Source organism: Mytilus trossulus, chromosome 11 (genome assembly GCF_036588685.1).
Source record: "Mytilus trossulus isolate FHL-02 chromosome 11, PNRI_Mtr1.1.1.hap1, whole genome shotgun sequence".
Taxonomy (NCBI): Eukaryota; Metazoa; Mollusca; class Bivalvia; order Mytilida; family Mytilidae; genus Mytilus; species Mytilus trossulus.
The window spans coordinates 63,670,328-63,691,553 of record NC_086383.1 but is presented as its reverse complement, the minus strand read 5'-3'; the positions used below and the strand labels follow the sequence as shown (position 1 = coordinate 63,691,553).

Below are 21,226 nucleotides of genomic sequence, written 5' to 3'. Positions count from 1 at the left end.
GGTAACTTTATTTATTACACTTTATGTCGAATTGGGGATGTAGATTTGTTATAAAAAGGGAGACAATTTATCATTGTCAATTTATCAAAAACATCAACAGAAGCGTGTTTTATATAGGACACTTGTATACTTGTATAATCCAAAAGTTGAATCAGCTGATTATTTTCTTGAATAATCAGTAGAGTGTTCAAAAAAAGATTAAGAGATGTACTTACAGTGAGATTTCTAATAATCAAGATTTTATGAATAAACGTTAATGTGTTTAAAAAAACAAAACTACCAAAATGTGTATATATGTGTTCCTAATATATATAAACTTCAAACGTTTATGAAAATATTGTAAAATTACCTGTGTAATTAATGCAAAAACTGTTTGTCATCCATTTATATATTTAACGCTATATTGTTGTATCAAAGGCGTATTTCGTCCTCTATTTTTCAATCACATCAAAAATTTATTTATGTTTATGTATGCCATGGATTAGTATAGTTATAACTATACAAAGCATTCTGCATACTGAAGATACAGCATTAATTTAAAAGCAACTTTATCTTAGTAGCTACATGTAACAGCGATATAGAACTCGCTGGAATAAGTGTTCAGAATGGCGACAGTGAAAATCAAGAGACGTCTGCCATGGAGAAAGTAAGTGTTGAAAATAAGATAAAAGATAATGTAATAGAAGTAACAATTTCATGATTTTATATCACTCTTTCTGGAAAAGAAACATGGAGAGGTTCATTTTTTCATTTCCATCTCTACATGCACTATGTTTAACCCCGCCACATTATTCATGTATTTGCCTGTCCCAAGTCAGGAGCCTGTAATTCAGTGGTTGTCGTTTATTTATGTGTTACATAATTTTTTTTCGTTCATTTTTTGTATATAAATTAGACCGTTAGTTTTCTTGTTTAAATTATTTTACATTGTCTTATCGGGGCCTTTTATAGCTGACTATGCGGTATAGGCTTTGCTCATTGTTGTAGGCCGTACGGTGACCATTGTCATTTTGGTCTCTTGTGGACAGTTATCTCATTGGCAATCATACCACATCTTCTTTTTTATATTCAGTAAAGATCGACTAGGATTTTTTCACCATATTGCCAACGACTTTATTTTGAGACAGCCATGTCATATTATTGACAAAAAGTAATCAATAGTCTATTTGCCCAATTACCGATTTGATTCTGTTATTACACACTTTTAAAACAAGTTACTTCCCTTTGTCAATCTTAGACTGGTTCCATACCGGACAAAAATGGTCTTTACCAATGCGAAACATGATGAATTCAAAGTGATGTATCGGCGGTTGAACTAATTTGTTCATGAAAAATAATTTCTGATGTCAAAAATATTTAGCTGAACAACAAATTGGTGTAATTGCAATATTTGAAAACCTTAAAGATAACTCACACTACGCACAGGTAAATTTGCTCTTTCTGCTAGCTCTCCATTGTAAATAAAATGCATGTCTCTCATTAGGAAGACAATTAAAAGAAGGAATCTCTAATTACAGGGTCAATTACGGGAATATTGCAAATAGCCTGAAGTTACATACACAGACTATTGTACTAGATATTTTATACGTGCTAGCTGATCAAGATATATTTTTTTACAGTCCAATTCAACGTGTTTGAATAAGTTCCCCAATGGTGCAGAGGTTGCTAATGTATGGGCTGGTGAATTTGAAGATTTGGAAAAACCAGTCACAGCATTCATTCGATTGACTGAACCCATATTTATTGGAGATTTATCACAAGTAGCATTACCGACCAGGTTCATTATCCTTCATCTTACTCCGAAATCTGAACCGAGCTATGCATCTGAAATAGGAGGAGCTATTACAAATATGATGGTTGATAAGGTGAGATATACAGGATAACATGTTAAATTACCTCCCTTAGATTAAACAAGAACCCCAAAATAATATTAGCTTAAGAATTATATTACCTCACCATATGAATTGTATTAATCTGTGATATTTGATATTCTCCGTCAAGTTTTACGTGAAACTAGTACAATATCTGGAAGAATGTTCAGATGACAGCATAAAAATCAAGAATCGCGTTTCATCAACAAAAACATTAATTTTTCATATTTTTCAATGAATTGTCTATTATTAATTGGTACTTACTACACACAATTTTTTAAATACTTTATGATTATATTAAAATAATTCTCAAAAAAATATTTCGTGTTGCTAAGTCTTTACTCTTTAGAGTATCACTGTTAGGACTTTTATCTGTATATTCGTCGTGGTTTTTTTGGTTCTTTTTTTGTGGTGTTGTCAGTTTTTCTCCACTTTGAATGTTTCAGACACTTTTAAAAGCAGCTAGTAAAAAGATTAGTATTTATTGATTTGCTTAAATAATTTTGAAGACAAAATATGGCAATTGACAATTAAAACATTGGCAGATTTTCAGCGAAGTTGCATACAAAGCAAAATCACGGAAAGACATTATACATGGATTCGAAGAATTTTTAGACCAGCTAACAGTAATTTCGCCAGGTCAATCGGATGACGACATTTGTATAGAACCACCAACAACATTACCTCTTCAGGTTTGTGAAGCTCATTCATACTGTAGTTTTTATTAAATCACCTCATCTCGAAAATTTCCACTTTTTAATTATTTTGTTTTAAATAATTTTTATCTGTTATATCAACATGCAGTTGTTGAGTTAGAATTTTTCAAAACATATTTTCGATGCTATTTATGACATAAGTTAATGCACAATTTATATATGTGTTAGCATTAAGACATATTGCGTAACGAATCAATAACCAAAAATAACAAGATAAATAAAACATTTAATAGTCGGCATTCACTCTTCGACAATAAGCACTTATTCACCAAAGCTATCGATAAGGTGTGTATGAGATAAGTTTTCAAATGATCTTTCATGAATACCAAATTCTTTAAAGTAATATAGCTTTAAAATAATTGCATAAACAAAACAATAACCAAAAGTGGTTTAAAAATTAATGAGACAGAAAAAAGGACAAAAATTAAATAAATTGAAAACGGAAATGGGAAATGTGTCAAAGAGACAACAACCCGACCATAGAACAGACAACAGCAGAAGATCACCAATGGTTTGTCAATGCAGCGAGAAATTCTCGCACCCGGCGGCGTCCTTCAGCTGGCCCTCAACAAATATATATACTAGTACATTGATAATGAACGCCATTATACGGGACGGCTACAGTGCAGGTGATTTGGTGTCACGATATCTCAGTAGCAGGGGTTTGAATCCCGGCGAGGGAAGAACAAATAATTTGCGAAAGCAAATTTACAGATCTTACATTGTTGGGTTGATGTTTAGACAAGTTGTATATATATTATGTACACAGCCATGTATCACCATCATTGCTGGTGATTCGATAGAAACATCTGTTGTAGAGTTGTCACCGACGTACTTATAAGTATAAAAAATAAAAATATCTACATATAAAGTTTACTACTACAGGAAAGAAGAAAATTGCCATCTAAGGACGAATACAATACACAAATTGACGATACACTAGTCAGAACCGGGAGGTATGTCGAGATTTTACCTTTAATGATTTCTTAGTTGAAACATTGACTTTGGTGTCAGTGATGATTTTATGATAAAGCAATCATAGATAATGACCAAATGAATTATGCATATATATATATATAAGAAGATGTGGAATTCGTGCAAATGAGACTAGTCTCTATCCCACTCACAATATATAAAAAGTAAACAATTGTAGGTCAAATAATGACCGTTAACACGCAGCTTTGGTTCACAGCAAAGGGCCCAAAAATGACTTTTGTAAAACATTTCAAAAATGAAAACGAACAGACGAATTTATAAAAATAAAATTAGAAACTAGAAACACTTATGAACCACACCAACAAACGACAAGTACTAATCAACAGGTTCCTTACTTAGGACAGGTACTTACGAATATATGTTCTTAGTGTTGTATTCGGAATTAAAGTACATTGTATGAGAATTTTATCCTTCTCGGTAAACAGGGACATTGTACTTAGTTTTTTTTTATTTTAAAGATATTTTCTATTTCAGCTTTCAATATACAAAATAAAAATCTATTCGATTAAAAATTATTTATTTCATTGAGAAATAACAAAATTTCAACATAATCCATGTCTAGTTTTTTAGTTTGTTTGCACTGTATTCCAGTCACGCAGTTTTCAACATTGTCATATAAGCGTAATGTTGACTAGATATCAACCCAATTTTTTATTCTTAAATTTTTCAATACCTAGTCAGGACAATGACAGTTGTTATTCAATAGTAGGGTTCAATGTATATTAGCGTTTGTTTATTTTGTTGTTTTTCAGTTTTTGATGTTCCTTTAATTTTTCTCTAACAGTTGATGTGTTTCTATCGGTTTTATTTTGTTACCCGGATTTCTTTTCTCATAATAAATTTATGACTTTAGAACAGCGGTATACAACTGTCGCTTAAATATATTATAGAATCATATTTAAAATTATTTAAAATATGACTTGCAGCAAAATATCCCTTCGTTGCCCTTCTCTCAATCACGATCAGAGAAATTTACTTACTTACTTATGATTTATTGTCTTTAAAAGGTGTCGACAGATACAAGAGGGACAATAAAACTCATTAGTCGAAACCTAGCTGATAACGCCATGGAAAACAAGACAGAAATAAAAACACAGACAAACAAAAGTACACAAAGCACAACATGGATAACTACAGACTAAGCAACACAAACTACACCGAAAACTGGGGGCTTTCGTGTGCTCCGAAAAGAGTAATCAGATTATGCTCCAAATATGGCACCCGACAGGAAATAATGTTGAAAATAATAGACATTGACAATGTAAGGACGAATATGTCTATTACAGAATATTTCAACACATCTGTAGAGAGGTTTTTGCACTGGCTCTAACTGCAGATGCAACTTCCGAAATTTCTTTTCAATACATGTAATTTTAAGAAAATAAATCGCAAAAGATTCACCATTTAGATGTTACATTTGATATTATGGATTTCTTTGCAGTTACCAAAGGACCGATTCAGACTAAGCTTTCCCTTATCTATCTCCATTCAACTCCAAGGAAGAAATTTATTTGACGAATCTGTCGACCTATACAGATTTTTTGTGTAGTAATAATTGAATAAAGGAGGCAAAATGAGACAAAAATAATGATAATCATCCAAATTCATTCCTTGGTAAATTTTCCTACCAAATTTTGGATTATGCTTCTTCCTTTCTTTCTATCGTCAAACTTGGCAGTTACCTTTAATCGCAAACTTTCACCAACAAAATTGGAAGGATCCTTTATCAACTTAAAAAAGTTCAAGTCACCGTTATAAATAATTGATAACGACACAAATCAAACATATATAGCCATAGTATTTCCAATGATACTAATCTGTTAGACTGTCCCTTTAATGTCTTTCGTCCCTCTTTTACATCCCATAGGATAAAGATGTAAAAAAAAGGTATTACCGATAAATGTTTTCCAAATATTATGATAGTTGTGTTATCCTTTTGACGAGTAAAGAAATACACTTTTATGCCCCACCTACGATAGTATTGGGGCATTATGTTTTCTGGTCTGTGCGTCCTTCCGTCTGTTCGTCTGTTCGTCCGTCCATTCGTCCCACTTCATGGTAAAGTGTTTGGTCAATGTAGTTTTTGATGAAGCTGAAGTCCAATCATTTTGAAACTTAGTACACATGGTCCTTATGATTTGATCTTTTTAAGTTAAAACAAAATTAGACTTTTGAACCCATTTTCATGGTTCACTGAACATGGAAATTAAAAGTTTGAGTTTCAGGATAAAGTTTTTGGTCAGGTAGTTTTTGATGAAGTTAAAATCCAATCCACTTGAAACTTAGTACACATGTACCCAATTTCACGGTCCATTGAACATGGAAAATGATAATGCGAGTGGGCATCCGTGTACTTTGGACATATTCTTGTTATTGTTGGTATTTTTGTAGATTTTTTGGAGGTTTAATCAACGATGTAAAACGAAAAATTCCTTTTTACACCAGTGACTTTAAGGATGGTGTTCACATACAGAGTATTGGTACTATATTCTACATGTATCTAGCTACATTGACGCTAAACATTTCATATGGATCTGTAATGAGTTTTATGACAGATTTCCACATGGTATTTAATTTTTTGTTATTTTCATTATTTATACAAATAAACAAAAAACATCCAGAAGGCATACAAAGATTAAAAAAAAAAAATCACAAAAATTTCTGAAAAGGAAAAAGGAAAGCTATCGGTTCATCCCCCATTTTCTACATGAGAAAATACCTGTACCATTTCTGGAATATGACAATGGTTATCCATTCGAATGATATGTTTGAGCTTTTATTTTGCCATTTGATTAGGGACTTTCCCTTTTGAATTTTCCTCGGAATTAGGTAGTTTTATGATTTTAGATTTCTCTACACAGCTACTTTTGCATAGGTACTATTTCTGTACTAAAATTCTGTAGTACTGGAAATGTACTTTTAATATTCAGTACCATTTTGTTACTTTCAAATTATTGTTATATTTAGGTACCTATGTTTTACAATACTGAATTTGTACTAGAAATTTAGGTACTACAGATTTTTGGTTACTACCGTTACATTTTCAGCATTTTGAAAGTTTTTCTATTTCAACTCTCTTAAAATAATGATTTTCAAACATGGAATATTGTATTATTTCTGTACCAACATATTTAGTACAAATCAAGTACTATAAAATATAAGTACCTAAATATTACAATAATTTTAAAGTAAAGAAATAGTACTGAATATCAAAAGTAAATATCCAGTACTACATATTTTAGTACAGAAATAGTACCTTGTATGCAAAAGTAGCTGTGTATACAGTATATCCACTTATGAAGAAGAGACGACACTTAAGGTGGTACCTTAGACTACAGGGAGATAACTCTGTAAAATCAACAGAACGTTTTAATGACGTTGTGTTCTTAAGGGAATATTAAGCTTCTCAACGATCAAAATAAGTGTTTGTCAAACTGCTATATAACCAGTGTAATATTTCTGATTAAACGGTTGGTTCATTTTTTTTTGATTTTTTTTATATTTTTGTCAAAGGGTCAAAGTAAATACTTTGTCAAAATTTAAAAAAAATTAAACGAGCCAAATTAATTTTAGTTCAGGTGTTAGGTACCACCTTAATAGAGAACACATTATTAACTTTCATGAAGGATGTTTGTTCTTGTTTTGACTTTTTATCAGATGCTCCGAATTCTCAAATTAATTTAAGTAGTTATCATACATTTTTTATCAAGCTTACCCCTATATTTTTTTTTATGTATATAGCTTAAAATGCAACGTATGAAACCTTTATGAAATTCTTGTCATTTATCAAAGTTTTTTTGAAAACAAAATGTGCAAAGGTTAAATGCATCAAAATTCTCGAAAGAATTATTTCCTTCTATATTTTAAATTGATTATTTAAAATAAAACAAGGTCAAACACTTTCAATTTTTTGTGCTTTTCATATCATTTCAACAGTATTTTAAAAAGCGTTTGTTTTGTTTCTAGAATTGTCCATAAGAAAAGAAAGTTTATAATTGAAAATACCTAGTTTTATACAGGATATAGTATTATATGCAAGAGTCAGTCAGGTATTTGCCATACAAACATATTTTTTTTCAAATTCCTGGCAACCTATTATACGTTAAAATAACATATTATTCTCTATTTGAAGAAATAACAGTGTACTGAAAAGTAATTACAATATAGTTATCTTTATATTCCCATATTCCCGTATAAATAATATCGTAAGTCATCAAAAGCTATGTCTATAGTTTGAAATACTCTGCAGCATAATTTTTTTTTGTTATGTTCACAGGGAACGACGGAATGTCTTTTGGCTGCAGCTTTTGTAAATATTGCGTTTGCATAGTTTGGTGGACAGCCTCTTGTCATAATGGGTGTTTCCTTTCAGTTATTCACAATTGAAATATCTATGTTTCGCCTTTGTCTGTAAGTACTTGACAATAGCAGTTATGATTAGCAGAAAATTTGGTAAATAGATGTTCAAGTAATGAAAAGATTTAAAAAAAGTTAAAGCATCTTTTTAAGGAAATTGTACAACTTTTATATAAGAGAAGCAAAAGAAACCAAACGAAAATTGAAATATCATAACTCGAATATTAACATATTAACACAAGAGAGAACACTAACGACTGAGCAACACGAACCGCAACGAAAACTGGGGTTGCTATCACGTGCTACAGAAAGAAAACATATCGTGTTGCTTATAATAAGTTCAGAACCGGTAATAAGTTTCATTCGGTAAGTCATAATGGTATATGTGGCGAAGAAAGAAGATTTAATTTTCATTCTTGTTTTTTATTCGTTGGATAACAAATTCAAAGGTAATGATTTTATTTTTCAGTGATTCCAATCATTCAGATGTATGATAGGTCTATGGTTAGCTCTGTATTTACTGATCATTGTTGTGTTTGATTTGAGTGTAATAGTCAGATATATAACAAGATTTACACAGGAGATTTTTGTTTGCGTAATGGCTAGTATTTTCATAATATATGAATCATTGACACGGTTTAGCAGATATCCCTCTTATACACACCATAACGTACCGTTTTGTACATGCACCTGTGTCCCTGATAACCAGACAAAAACTATGTATAATACTCCGTATATGGATTTCAATTCATATATGTATACTCCGTATATGGATTTCAATTCATCTATGTATGAATTTATGCAAGATAATAGTATACAGGAAGAAGTTTGCGCTAAATTAGGAAATAATTTGGAAGGTTCCGGTCGGGGTACACAAATTTACAATAGTGATGTGCGTTGGTTACCTGTAGTACTCTGTATTGGAACTTTTATCATTGCTTGGAAGTTGGTTGAAATTAAGAAAAGTAGATTATTCCCAACAGTAGTAAGTTTATATTTATACCTATTGTGACTGAAAATCTCTTCTTTGCTATTTTATACAAAAAAATTTAGAACTTTAGAAAATTAGAAATAAGAATATTTTTTATTTTTATTATTAGAAACTAAATGTTATCAATATATATAAGTAAAGATAACTATTTATAGTAATGTAACTCCAATTAATAATTTTGAGATCGAAAAATTCTAGAAAAATATTTTTACGTTATATCAAATTTGCTTACATTAATCACAAAGATGTTTAAGCATCTTCTATTGCATTTCAAAACTAGAATACTTTGTTTTATTTAAATTGTACCGCTTCAAGTAATTTAAATCACTTCAAAATTCGTCATGAATTTATTAGGTCTTTCCACTTTTCCGTTTTTTTCTGATTTCTTTTTTCTTCCGCCAATTTTTTTCCTTGCTGAATTGACGTTTCGCAAGATGTCGCTTGGAGAGTTGGAATATGATATACAGTTTGTACGCTTTTGTATCTACTTCTACGTAACAGAATACTTTCACCGAACAACTGTATAAAAAACTGAAAAACTTATTTTTTCCAAATTGTTCGTTGTATCATCAGGATGTTCTGTTTTATTTTGATCGAAACCGTAAAGAGATTACATATGAGAGTTATTTCCCCTTTTGGTATTTGATATAAGTGAAATGTATTTTTATCTGGAAACGTATAAGTGATAGCGGCCTAGGGTCTTTTATTTGAGGTCCGAGGTCCAAAAAAATGCAAATGAGGTCAAGGTCAAAGGACAAGGTCATTTTCATAATTCAGATTTTGGGTTGTTATCTCTTATTTTCAGAAGTCATATAAGATATCGACAAAATATTTTCACATAATTGTTAGTTGTGACATGTCGTAACACGTAAATTTGAGTCGTAAGGGTACTTAGACATTTGATGCAAGTTTCCCACTTTTATATCTAATATAAGTCGTATGGTAATATAACTCATTAACAATATAAAGTAGATGCCTGGAGTCTTTTCATTTGAGGTCCTTGGTATATAACCGTGAAATTGAGCTCAAGGTCATAGTTTAATAGGACACTCTAGATTTTGACCTTTGCTTTAAAGTCATATTTATACACCAAAATAGCCATAGGAACAGATATTTTAAACTGATTTTCATAATTTTAAATCAAAATAGATCTTTATTGGTGGAAAGAGCATCAATTGTCTGAGAACAATTGGTTTTTAATTTTTACTTCTTTTTTGTTTAAACACATGACAAGCTCGACAATATCTTTACCATTATGATTGTATGAACTGGATTTGTTTTCAAAACTGCTAGCGTCGTTTAGATAATTTCTTTAACTTTCTTTATCCTGTTTAAAAATGTATTCTTCATTGATACGAGACAAAAAAGCTAGTACGCCAGACGAAAGACTTATCTGTGATGCACGAAACAAAAAATAAAAAATAATAATTACAGTTTATGCATTAAATAGCCATAACAATGTGTTCGTAGGTACGTCATACCATAGGAGACCTTTCAGTCTTCATCGCCACTTTTTCAATGGTTCTAGTTGATGCACTACTGGGAGAACCAACTCCTAAGCTAAATCTGCCACATAAGATTCAGGTTTGTTTAATACATTCTCTTTCAAATATTTAGATATGATATATGTATAACTTATACCCTGTCGACGAACCCGTTTTAGCTCCTTTTGGAGATCATGAGAATCCCTTCATTTTGATTATCTTGATTTGCTTTTTTTAATTCTCCATTGGCAGTGCCTTCTTTATTTTTTTTAGACATTTGTGAATAAACAGTAAATGTTTTTAATATTGACATGTGCATATTCAGTAATTCATCACACATCTTATGAAAATAAACTCATGATATAAACCAGGATTAAATTTTGTATATACGTCACATGAGCATTTTGTCTTCAAAAGACTTTTCAGGGACGGTCGAATCCAAAAAAGTAAAAAAGGCCAAATAAGTACGAAGTTGAAGAGCATTGAAGACCGAAATTACTCAAAGTTTTGTCAAAATTTAACATTTTATTTACACCACTTTCCAAGCATTCTACAGATTGTTGTGTTAAGATTATTTATCCAATATTAAAGCTTTCATATCCTGGAAGGGAATGGTTTGTAAGACCGTACAGCCCTTCTAATCCTTGGTGGACAATGCTACTAGCAGCTTTACCAGCGATTGTAACTTTAAAGGGGATTTTTGTGGATCAACATATTACAGCTGTTATCATAAACAGAAAGGAAAATAAACTAAAGGTTAGATTGCATGTCATAACTGTCTTGTTATCTCTGGGGACTATTTGTTTTAATGTATTCTAAAAATACGAAATGTGGTTATCAATGAGAAAACTCTGCGACAGAGACAAAATGACATAAGAGTTTCTACTAAATTTCACTGTAAGCCTTCATCAATGAGCAAAACTCATTAGGCATAAATTGCCATGCAATGACAAATATAAACTATGCAAACGGGAAAAGTAACGAACCAATTTGTGTACAAAACAATGAATACACACATTTCTTATTATTTTTTGTAATATCATAAAAAAAGTTTACTAAATAATAGCCAAAAAGTAATTTAAAGTCGCATTATCGAAAACAAGATTTTTTTATTCTTCTATATTACTCAATTTGTTTCATTTGACTGTGCGGAGTTTAAACCGTTCTCTCATCATAGACTATTCCATCTTGGGCATCTAAAGATAGGTGTTTCGGAATAATATCATCAATGAAGTGTCCAGTTATGATCATTGATCCGGTAAAACATGTTAACACTATACGTGTATTCGCAAAGAAAATAGTGAGACACAGCCGTTTATCTAATTATTAAACGGAGTTTTAAAACATGTTATAATTGTCACATAAAGAAAATTGTAGATATAAAAGAATTTTTTTGACGACGGCAGTTGCAAATTCTAATGCAACAACGTTTGTAACGTTCATTTTGATTAGATAACGTCATTTATTTACATTGCATCAATTGACAATTGATGCTAACGGACGTTGGCGCAAGCCCAGACGGCATATGACAAATTTTAAATACATGTTTTAACGTTGATTTCTGTCAGTTTCATTAGAATGAAGATACAAATATTGTATTTTAAGCTCCGACGGCATCAATTGGGGATTTGATGGTCGCAAACGCGTCGCCAGTAAACTTTATTTGCGACCATCAAATCCCCAATTGATGCCATCGGCGCTTAAAATACAATACAGTTATCTCCTAAATATGCATATTCCGTAATTCTATAACGTTTTAATATACTTTTTTTATTCCGATTTTTGTTGTTGGATGAGATTTCTTTTATTTGTACACATGTACAGCAAGAAGAACTTTCTTTAAAGATTCTTCTTAAAGATAGAGGTCTCAGTATCAAATTTTAATAAATCACAACCAGAATTATCAGAATATCTAAAAGATTTGTGTATTATTGACCGTTCTTCTTATTTTCTTTCTCTCTCTTTATCTTGTTTTTTAAGTGTATGCGCGAATGGGATGCTTACACTGTCTCTATTTGTTTTTGATTGTTCCATATTTTTAACCCATTTTGATCTATGTTGGTCAATTATCTTTTTTTTTTAAAACAATGTTGCATGACTGCCAAATAGACAACTCCCTATAAGAGACCAAATAACACAGAAATCGACAACTATAGGACACCGTATGGTCTTCAACAATGAGCAAATCCAATACCGCATACATAGTCAGCTATATTTAAGAAGAAAAATATGATGTAAATATCTGCTTTCCAATATCATAATATTATTTGACAATAACAATCAAAATCAAGGAGTAAACAGTAAATCAGGTGCTCCGGAAGGGTAAGCATTTCCTGTACAGTATACGGCACTCGTCTTGTAATTTTTTGTTCAGTTCGAAAAATTATTCTATTCCTCCAATATCATACACTCATTTTTTTTTTGAGTTTGTTTGGTGACAATAATGGGTGTTTACAAATCAAAAGTTATTATAATGCCAACTACGGTAATCATCCTTATAACACACATGTATATCTTCTAATAAACTGTTCTTATGCAAATTAAAACGTAAGCTCCGCCCGATCAGTTGAAATAACATTGGTAATACACATATATTGTTTTGCACTTATCTAGTTTTTCTCTAGTTATTCTGAAATAACATCATCAAATGTGCTCGAGTCAAACAAACACAATTGTAAATAAGGGCAATACAAAATGTTTAAAGCAAAACAAACAACTAGGCAAATTTACGTGTGAAGTGTAGCTTTCGACAGTTAGCTGTGTGGTATGTTAACTTCACTGTATAGTGTGTGTTTTTGTACCATCAAGTACAAGCCAACTTTTGATTATGGAGAGTATTGGGTAAAACTTCTGAAGGTGAATAATAATCAAAACATATTGATTTACATTAATTTCTCTTCAGTTGTTTATGCGCATGTATCTCATGGCCTTTATATTGATTTTGTACAAATCTTCTACCTTTTAATTTAAATTAAATCAGGGGTGTCTAAGAAAATCATTAGTTACAGTCTTACATATATATTATTGTATTCATTCTTGTTTGTTTTAAGCGTGCAAATTAAAACAAAATAGACATTTATTTTTTTTATCTTTTACAGAAAGGTTTTGGCAACCATTTAGATTTGACAGTAGCAACGATATGCATTGTGGTGTGTTCTTTATTCGGTCTCCCTTGGCAAGTTGCTGCCACAGTTCCATCAATCGCACATGTGAAAAGTCTCAAAATCAAATCCAAGTGTACGGCAGTGGGTGAGAAACAAGTTGTAGTTGGTTGTAGGTGTGTACATATACATCTATACATATATTATACAAGCAAAAAAACATGAACTATGTATTACTGTTCAATGAAACATACTTAAACACAAACAAAACAAAAATCATAATTTCTTCGCGTAATATTTTTGATAGAAGATTCACTCTAGTACATTTACTTATTCTCATGATATATGCATTACCTATACATTTGCGTTCATTTAATTTTGCTTTATTTGAAAAAATAAATAAGGTAACGGTCTTCACTTTAATACTTTCTTTGACTTTTTCATTTTATTATTTGAGTATCACTGATGAGCATCCGAGTCATGCTGGTCTCGTGTACAACATCTTAAGGGTGTACTTGTGTGATCTAAGGTAAAAATTAAATAAATCAAGATTGCAAAATTGATACTTTAAGCTGGAAGAGTATTAGTTAAGGATCAAAATAATCTAAAAATATTGATAGGTCATGGAGCTCCTTTTCGAGATATTTGATTAAGGCTGACTCGGACTTTTACGTTATATTTGCGTTGGTTTTATTTGGGTCTCAAATCACATGAAAGAAAATCAAGAATCTGATAAAATTTTGTCAAATGACCTTTAATGAGCTATTAAGTCTTATGTTAAAGGATAAATATGTGTTATTGGGCAACATATCTTACCCTGCATTGTATGGAATAAAACCAAGGACTCCGAACATTTGACACTTATTTCAAAACCCCACCTTAGTACATCCTTAATACATTTATCTTTTATTAGCTTATTTACAGTGTATATGAGCTCCGATTGAAACGGAGGTAGCTTATTATTATATTTAATTCATTAACTTTGTTTGTAGTTCATTTTTGAATTTGACAGTTGAAATGTTGCGTACCTGATTATAAGTATCTCATAAATAAACTAATCATAGATTCCAGGACTACAATTTTACACTTACGTCAGAAGCGCGTTTCGTCTACAAAAGACTCATCAGTGAAGCTTGAAGAAAAAAAATAATTAAAAGACCAAATAAATTACGAAGTTGAAAGGCATTGGGGACCCAAAATTCCTAAACGTTTTGCCAAATACAGCTAAGGTTATCTATCCACGAGGTAGAAAAGCCTTAGTATTTCAAAAAATCAAAGTCTTGTTAACAGTTAATTTGTCAATAAAAACATATCAAATGAAAATTCAAGTCAACAAAGAACACAAAGTTGCTTCATAACATATGAAAAATATTATTGTTGAAAAATAACAATATTTTTTTTAATCCATAATACAGTTATATGTCAAATAAGGATACTCTACGAGTATTAAAAGAATATGATAGTTTTGATCCCACTTTGAATTACAAAACTTGAATACTAGCTTTTTTGTATCTAGACATATCACATATGCAATAAATAGTGTACCTTACCTAATGTGCTATTTTGAAAGATAATGGGTCCAACTTTATGCAATGCTCGTACTTTTTTTTTAATCCTTTGGACATAAGTTTGTTTCTTTCAAAAGATAACCATCAGCCAAATTTTGCCAAAAAAAAGATGATATCTTTAAATGGAATGGAGAATGGAAATTGGAAATATGATCAGATCTAACCCGATCAAAGAGCAGAAAAAATGCCAAAATATGGTCTTCAATGTAGCGAAAAAAATCTGCACACGGAATTTGGCCTCATTGGACCCCTTAATATATATGTGTACCAGTTCAGTGAAAATGGACGCTAAACTTAACTCCGAAAAGAGGGACGAAAGATACCAAAGGGACAGTCAAACTCGTAAATATAAAACAAACTGACAACGCCATGGCTAAAAATGAAAAAGACAAACAGAAAAACAATAGTACACATGACACAACATAGAAAACTAAAGAATAAACAACACGAACCCCACCAAAAACTAGGGGTGATCTCAGGTGCTCCGGAAGGGTAAGCAGATCCTGCTCCACATGCGGCACCCGTCGTGTTGCTTATGTGATTACAAATCCGGTAAATAGTCTAATTCGGTAGGTCAAATTCATGAAAGGGAAGGGGATTGTAGTTACGACGTAAGGAACATATCCGATATCATTTGTGAAACGGTTATTCCATAACGGTCAACCAACTCGTGATGGCGTCCGTACAATTTACGAAGGGATGATTTCAACTTCACCACTTGGAACTCTTGGTTTAATAGCTTCCTTGTGAGCAGTAACCCTCTATCAGGAAAATCATGATAGGAAATGCAAGCACGGGAATATCGTATCAATTGGGAGATATATACCCCGTATGCAGGTGCTGCTGGAATGTTGCTACTTAGAAATGGAAAGTTCACAATTGGAAAGCTGAAATCATCCCTTTTGTCGTAAAGTTTTGTCTTCAACCGACCCTCATTGTCAATTTCTAGATGTAAGTCAAGATATGAAGCCCACTTAACTGTGTCTGTAGTATCCTTTATCTCCAATTCGATGGGATAGATGCGATCCACATAGTCACCAAATTTTGAATTGTTTAGTGAAAGAACGTCATCTATATAGCGGAAAGTAGAGTTAAAGGATATTGCTAACTTCTTATCTTTCTTCTTAGAAGTTCCTGCATGAAGTCAGCCTCATAATAATAAAGGAACAAGTCATCAAGACGAGGGATACAGTTTGTTCCCATTAAAAAACACGTCCTCCGAACGTAACAAATATGTTGTTAATCAAGAAATCTAGCATCTTGATAATATCGGTTTCAGAGAATTTTTTGTTTGAATCAGAATGGTTCTTTACAAAGTAGGATTTATCCCTCCCTAAGACAATATACTTGTATCTACGTTGGCCATTCTTTTTTATGAAGCAAAGTAATACCAACTCTCTTAATTTGTCTTTTAGTTTGGAATGTGGAATACTTGTGTAAAGAGTAGAAAAGTCAAATGTTTTAATACTGTTACAAGATGGAAGAGATTTAAATTGTATGTACTCTAAAAGATCTTTGGAATTTTTAAGTATCCACATCTGATTCACGCCACCTCTAGAATAGGCAGTTTCACAATAACTTTGAAGCCCGTCTTTGATTGCTGATAAAATGGATGTTAATAATTTAGAAAGGGGTTTCGTGGAGCACTTGGAAGACCCAGCAATATACCGTTGTTTGTAAGGACACTTTGTTGGAAACATACAAATGACCTAAAATAAAATGGGAATACATGACTAACAAAGGTCATAGACTCTTGACTTGGGATAGGCGCAAAAAAGGGGTTAAATATGTTTTGTGAGATCTAAACATATACATCAAGTCAATGTAGACTAGACTAGCACACATTATACACACGTAAAACTTAGTTTGAAAGAAGTCTACGTCTAATGTCAGAATAGGTAACAAAAGAAACTAAGCAAAATGGCGATGTTACATAAATCAACAAAAAACAACTATATAAGTTACTTCAAAATTTTGTCTGGTTAAAAACAGCTTATCGGTCATCTATTCATAACAGTTGGTACGAAAAAAAAATAAGGCCTTAATTACTTTTAGAGTGTCGAATATTTGTTGGAAGTACTTGATAAATAGCATGTTTATATTGGTGATTTTGAATCTGTTCCCAGTTTTGATTTTTTTTTACCATGTTGTCTCATATTCTTTTTAAAAAAAATTCACACATACAGTTCATCGTCAAGTTATCGGAATTTCAATGGGAACTTTCTGAGCACCACATATTGCGGACCTGTTTCTGTATTGTTATTAGCAACATTTTATGACTAAAATCAACAAAGACCCATCAAATTACATCTGTTAGTGTCAGATGTTTAGACAGACTGCCACGGGTTTATGTTCTTTTCGTATTTTTTATGATGGTATGTTACTTAATCCCTAACGAGAGGGGTTGTGCTTGATATTCATATCATGAAGATAAAATCGTGTAATCAGAATACATGAGGTTTGGAGTTGTCATTTTCGTAACTGCTAGTAGACCCTTCTTAATGTATGTATAATTGTCCTTCTCTTAATTCATGCATAATTATCCTTTTGGATTTATATTTAATTGTCATTCTGTTTAGTCTCTTTTGTTACCTATTCTGACATTGGACACGGACTCCTTTTAAACTGAGTTTAACTGTGCGTATTGTCATTTGCCTGTTTATTCTACGTTGGCTAGAGGTAGAAGAGGAGGATTGAGATTTCAAAAATCATGTTGAACCCCGCCTGTCCTAAGTCAAATGCCTCTGGCTTTTGTTAGTCTTGTATGATTAGTTCTAGTTTCTTTAAGATAATTCGGACTTTATTATGACTTCCATTATCACTAAACTAGTACATTTTTATGTTTAGGGACAAGCTGAAGCACCCCTGGCTGCGGTGTTGTCTCGCTGCATTGAAGACCCATTCTTGCCTTCTGCGTTTTTCTGCTCTTTGGGCGGGTTGTTGTCTCTTTGAGACATTCATCATTTCTATCCTTAGTTGTATTTATAATATACTGCATTTGTATTTGCATATATTGATTAAACTTTATTCTTACAATGTTTGATAGCACTTTTAAGCATTATTCAGTCACAAACTCTCACTGTATCAATTAGTTAGTAAAAAACATTACATTGTTTTAGGGAACAACGTCTTACTCTTCTGATTGTCGGAATCCTAAACGGGTGTTCTTTCTTTATGTGGCCAATCTTAACGGTATGTAATGGAGTAATACGTAATTTGTTTTAAAAATACGATTGATTGAATGTGTGTTGCTTAACGTGCTACAAATCCGAGGCAAAAGCGAGTTTATTATGTATTGATAAAGAACATATTGAGACAAAAGAAAATGCCTGTACCAAGTCAGGAACATGTTGCCATTTTAAATACAGACTTTTTGTGTTGAATTTCTTTCCGAGTTTGGTATTTTTTGTTGTTTGCTCTTTGATAACAATACGACAAGCACACACACGCTCATTAATAGTATGCATTACATTGAGAATTCATTGTACGGTTTTCAACAAACAATATGTTTCTTTTCGTCATGATAATCTTAATTCCTCTCAACTTGATTAACTTATTTTGTGTATTATCGTGTTTTTAATCAATATATTATAAAATAAATTGTAAAATAAAGTGTCATTGTACATGTATTTGTATATCAACATTGAATTAGATTTGATACATCTAAAAAAATATAATACCGGTAGTTCCGTTATATACTAGTATGTAGAAATCACATCCATGGCGGGTTCAAGATCTAAGGCAAATTCCTAATCTGTGGTAAATACGATGTCGCGCATCCCAATTTTTCGGCAGATTGTTTCTAAATCCAAATTTATGGCAAAAGTACGAACAGAGGAGCATATCCATAACTATTTGTGAAATGGATATCCCATAGCTGCCAATCAAAAAGTAAAGGCTATACTATTATTTCCTAAGTGCGGAATTGATAAACACGGAAACAAACTTTAGGAATGAAATGATGTGCCAAAAGTAGAATAGCAATTCCTACCATGTACATTGTACCCGTGTAACCCTGTCATTTAACCTATTAGTTAAAGACCATTGACAAACCATAAGGCAGATTGAAAAATAAGAATCAACTCATTTGCCTTTTTTTGCACAATATTTGTTTGGGCGTTAATATATCTTTTTAAACTGATAATGATTTAGTCAAAGTAGTATGTTGTGACAGTTTCATATAGTTACTCGCCAAAAGGTTTCACTAAAAAACAAATTAAGGACTGAACGTATATTAATAATATGTATGTTATATGTTAAAGGCGCAACTACTACACACATATTTGTTTAGTGGCCAGCTGAAGGAGGCCTCCGCGTGCGGGAGATTATCGCTGCATTGAAGAACCATTCAATGATTGATGGCCATCGGTTGTTGTCTTCTCTTTGATCGGGTTGTTGTCTGTTTGACACATGACCTATTTCCATGTTCTATTTCAAAAGTAAATAGGTCGCCTACCAAAACCAATAACACCATGTTGTCATTTAATTCCCATTATATTTACTTTGACCTTCTCGAGCGCTGTCATATTACTTATTTTGTTTCTTTTCTATAAAAAGCTGTGTCTTTATTGATAAGGGGATTTTGACAGGATAGCACGTATGTCCCTTCTCTGAATAAAAATATGTGCCTTTATTGATCGGGATAAGATATCACCTATTCCTGTAAGCCGTCAAAAGGGGAAACGGTGTTTCCCTGTGTTTTTGTTTGTAATACGTTGCGAGCTCCGGCATTTTAGCGTTATTTGTTGATTAATTTCTTGTTTCAGCTCATACCCGTGTCTGTTATGTATGGTGTTTTTCTATATATGGGAGTATCAGCTTTGCAAGGAACGCAGGTAATAAGATATAGGGAGATGTGGAATGAGTGCCAATGAGATAACTCTCCAACCAGATAACGATTTATAAAATAAACCATTATAGGACTGGTCAAGGTAGGGCCTTCAACACGGAACATTGGCTCACACAGAACAGTAAGTTTAAAGGGCCCCAAAATTACTAGTGTAAACCCATTCAAACGGGAAAACCAACGGTCTTATCTATAAGCCCTTTACTTCTGCTATGTTACAAATTGAAAGTAGTCCAGCTTTTTAAGGTTTTAATTATTATTAGTATTATTAGTTATCAAAGGTACCAGGATTATAATTTAGTACGCCAGACGCGCGTTTCGTCTACATAAGATTTTTTGAATTCATTTCTTTAATAAAGTATTCCTAAGAATTGAAACCAAAGCTTGCGTATTAAATTTTCATTGATTCATTTTCTTTCCATTTGTCGCTTTTTTTTGTTTCATTATTATATGATACCAAGGGGAAACATGATTGAAAGCATAATTATTTACTGTTTCATTGCATTTACTAGAAAAAGAGTAATTTGTGGCAAATAAATCAAGATTTTTATAGAAAATCCACAGCCTTTAATACAGATATTTTCGTTACAAGATTTGAAACATAGATTACTCAAATGCTTTTCTATGATGTGCTAGTGGTCATTTTCTACAAAATGTTCTAACAAATCTGTAAATTTCAAAGTACCTTGTGCTGAGTCACTAATGTCGAGCGCACTCTAAAAGGGGTACTTGATTTGGTCAATATTTGTATTTGTTTTAACCAATAACTACATTAATAAACTTGTTTTTAGGAAATCAATGCTAGCACTACATGCAATAAACTTATAACTATCAGTAATCAAATTGCGTAATGTGAGAGTACAAGGGATAAAGGCTGTGGATTTTCTATAAAATTTCCATATGTTTAGCATTGAATCAATAGAAGGGTACATAATCCTTAAATCAATAAAAGATATGTGAACCTTTGAAGCTGGAAAGTTTACTCGATTATTTTCGCTTATTACCGCGATTGAACAATTATAATAATGTAAAATGAAGAATCACGGGCAATGAAATAAAATCTTCGACTGTGTCTTTCACTACAACTCGAGACATATTGATAGTTATCAAAGGTACCAGGATTATAATTTAATACGCCAGACGCGCGTTTCGTCTACATAAGACTCATCAGTGACGCTCATATCAAAATATATATAAAGAAAACAAGTACAAAGTTGAAGAGCATTAAAGATTCAAAGTTCCAAAAAGTTGTGCCAAATACGGCTAAGGTAATCTGTTCCTGGGATAAAAAAATCCT

General features: G+C 31.9%; 2 protein-coding genes across 2 annotated transcripts; both read left to right on the top strand.

Annotated features, from left to right (window-relative positions):
- Window positions 1-637: 637 nt before the first annotated feature.
- LOC134690234 (sodium bicarbonate cotransporter 3-like) lies at window positions 638-7,913 on the top strand. The gene is made up of 6 exons (XM_063550209.1): window positions 638-646; window positions 1,620-1,865; window positions 2,417-2,563; window positions 3,473-3,543; window positions 5,975-6,149; window positions 7,860-7,913. The coding sequence occupies exons 1-6, from the start codon at window positions 638-640 to the stop codon at window positions 7,911-7,913; spliced, it is 702 nt and encodes a 233-aa protein (XP_063406279.1).
- Window positions 7,914-8,791: 878 nt separating this feature from the next.
- LOC134690233 (electroneutral sodium bicarbonate exchanger 1-like) lies at window positions 8,792-20,780 on the top strand. Its single transcript, XM_063550208.1, has 7 exons — window positions 8,792-8,924; window positions 10,401-10,514; window positions 11,006-11,170; window positions 13,513-13,691; window positions 18,203-18,275; window positions 19,850-19,918; window positions 20,721-20,780. The coding sequence occupies exons 2-7, from the start codon at window positions 10,449-10,451 to the stop codon at window positions 20,778-20,780; spliced, it is 612 nt and encodes a 203-aa protein (XP_063406278.1). The 5' UTR covers window positions 8,792-8,924; window positions 10,401-10,448.
- Window positions 20,781-21,226: the final 446 nt, after the last annotated feature.